This window comes from Dermacentor andersoni, chromosome 3 (genome assembly GCF_023375885.2).
Source record: "Dermacentor andersoni chromosome 3, qqDerAnde1_hic_scaffold, whole genome shotgun sequence".
Lineage (NCBI taxonomy): Eukaryota > Metazoa > Arthropoda > Arachnida > Ixodida > Ixodidae > Dermacentor > Dermacentor andersoni.
The window spans coordinates 34,807,541-34,810,105 of record NC_092816.1 but is presented as its reverse complement, the minus strand read 5'-3'; the positions used below and the strand labels follow the sequence as shown (position 1 = coordinate 34,810,105).

General features: G+C 45.8%; 1 protein-coding gene across 1 annotated transcript; it reads right to left on the bottom strand.

Annotated features, from left to right (window-relative positions):
• Positions 1–390: 390 nt before the first annotated feature.
• On the bottom strand, positions 391–2,354 carry LOC126517894 (Parkinson disease protein 7 homolog). Its single transcript, XM_050167717.3, has 5 exons — positions 2,180–2,354; positions 1,898–2,059; positions 1,481–1,550; positions 800–883; positions 391–683 (listed from the first exon to the last, which is right to left on the bottom strand). The coding sequence occupies exons 1-5, from the start codon at positions 2,264–2,266 to the stop codon at positions 523–525; spliced, it is 564 nt and encodes a 187-aa protein (XP_050023674.2). The 5' UTR covers positions 2,267–2,354; the 3' UTR covers positions 391–522.
• Between the last annotated feature and the right edge of the window lie 211 nt (positions 2,355–2,565).

Here is a 2,565-nt window from a genome sequence, read left to right as displayed (position 1 = left end):
CTTCGTCCTAGTCTGTTTCGCGCTGTTAATTTCCGAAACATGAATCACTACGAACTCGCCCAATTTCACGTTTAGTAAGCAGGATACATAATTGTAAGGGCATATTGGGTACCAGTGGCGTAGCCAGGAATCTTCCTCGGTGGGGGGCAAGAGGACTGGACAGGTGGCATCTTGGTACGCCGAAACTTTGAGGGGCGGGGAGGGGGAAAAGCGTGCCCGGTGTGCCCCCTCCGGGCTACGCCCCTATGAGCATTACACTCAATATGTGTGCCAGGAGCAGACTTGTCCATTACCAGAACGCGCGTGGACGATTAATGCATTTGGTGTGTGTGTGATATATGACAATATTTGACATATTAATACACTGCCTCAAAAAATTTGAACAGATCATACTCAGAAAATGGGTATGTAATTTATTTCGACAAAAGTAAGCAAATAATCTAGCCACAGACAGACCTGCTAGCAGCAACGAAACTGATAGGTTCGGGCAGTTGTGAAGTCTGTGGTGGCAGGAGCAAGGGATCACACTTTGACCAGCATGGGCGGAACGAGTTTTTCCGCAGCTGCTTTGTTCTCCAGCTTCTCAACAATGGCCAAGGCAAACTCAAAGGCTGTACCCGGGCCGCGGCTTGTAATCAGTTGACCGTCAATCACGACTCTGTCCTCGCAGTACTTGTAGTCACCTGCAAGGTGAATTGTAGTGAACGGCAGCTGAAACACATTAGGTGGGAAGACGAGAGAAAAAAGAAAGAACAGGAAAGATTCAGAGTCACAAGGGACCAAGTTACTTGTTACCCACCCTTAGAAATGTCTTCTTTCTTGCTTGGGTGCGATGTGACTAGCTTTCCTTGACCAATTCCATGACTCTTCAGAGCAATAGGAGCTACATGAAGGTGAAAAAAAAAAAAAAAAGGGAGGCCAACAAACTTGAATAGACATCGACGGCACACATTCCTGCATTGGTACATCCCCATCGACCCTCGAGTTATCTACAATTGGGATAGATGTACTGTCGATCAGTTTTTTTAGTTAGAATTTGAAGGCTCGCAGGATGGACAATACGGTATTTTGGTGATGATGCGTGGATGTTTATAGCACAAGGGCCAGTTATGGCCAAAGAGCGCCAAGACGGTAGAACTGCTACAGTGCATAGGGATGATTCTATGAATATTACAGTAATCCTAACATGCGGCATCAATCTTTATCGAATGTTGATAAAGTGTTGACCATCTGACTGCTGTAATGTTCCTATTATACAGATATTATAAGCTGCTGTTGCAAAAAATTGGCAAACTTTTAACACTGTCCTCAGTCTGTGGCTACGTCATTGTAACCAATGCAAGATCACCACGAAGTCAGCAACTCGGTGGCGCAAGTTCGGGCCGGTGCATGAGCCAAATGGCGGTGCTTCCTATGAAAGCTGTAGCAACAGTGGGGATTTAACTTAATTACTGAGTTTGTAAATATGTCTCGTTATTACCTGCACAAATTGCAGCAACGAGTCGTCCACTTTTTTCTTGCTCCTTCAGCAACTTGCCAACTGCTGGACTCTATAAAGACAGTTATAAAAGTAAACAAATTAAGTGTGGATAACGCCTATGAAGCGTGTTTTGGCGATCCCGCAATGACAGCTTTCGAGACAATATTCTCGCAAAAAGAGGGGTGACTGCCACTGTGGCCAGGTTCTTGTTAACTTCTGCGAGCGAAAACACTAACAACGGTTCTGCCAAAAATAAGACTAACCGGTGGCATCTGCTAAAGTAGACTTCAGGTGCAGTGTAAAACTTTCAAACTAACTGAGCCCACTCAACAAGCGACAGCAAAGGCTTTTCACAAGAAATCTCAGAGATAACGCGCGCAGACCAAACGATGACCGATTAGGAAGGCGCATGCTCACCGCTGCCAAGCTTTCTGCTCCTTTGAGCCCGCCGGGTAGAACGATTACATCGTACGGAGCCTGCAACGCAGCTTGTTCCAAACTCATGTCGGGTACAACCACGACGTTTCGGCTGCACTTCACGGGGCTGGAGCCGGTGAGGCCAGCGATGTTAACGTCGACCTAAAAGGAAATACGACGCCACGGTGAACCAAACAAAAGCACGGCCGCAGAAAACTGACCCAGCCAGCGGCTTTACGTCGTAGTACAAGCGGTTTCGTGAAGAAAAACTGCAATACTCACGCCAGCTCTTCGCAATACATCGGCTGCGATAATCGCTTCCATCTCTTCCGCACCTTCGGCGAGGATGAGGAGAGCTTTTTTTACCATACTCGAATTTGAATAGTTCCGACGCCGGCGAGACAGCACACACACACACAACGAGAAAGCATAAAACTTGCTTTCGTTTTGAGACCTTGAGGGGCACATGGTTAGCAACTGCTTGTTTGTAAATCGACATAAAGTGCCGTTAAACTGTTACATGTATTGCAAGTCAATCACGCAAAAACATGAATACACATAGTCTAAAATAATAATTAATGTAAATGTATAATGCTACTTACGTCGCGTTGTGTTTGTCTGAACTGTTTTTATGATGATACAAATCAGAACAGCTGTTGCATGTTGTG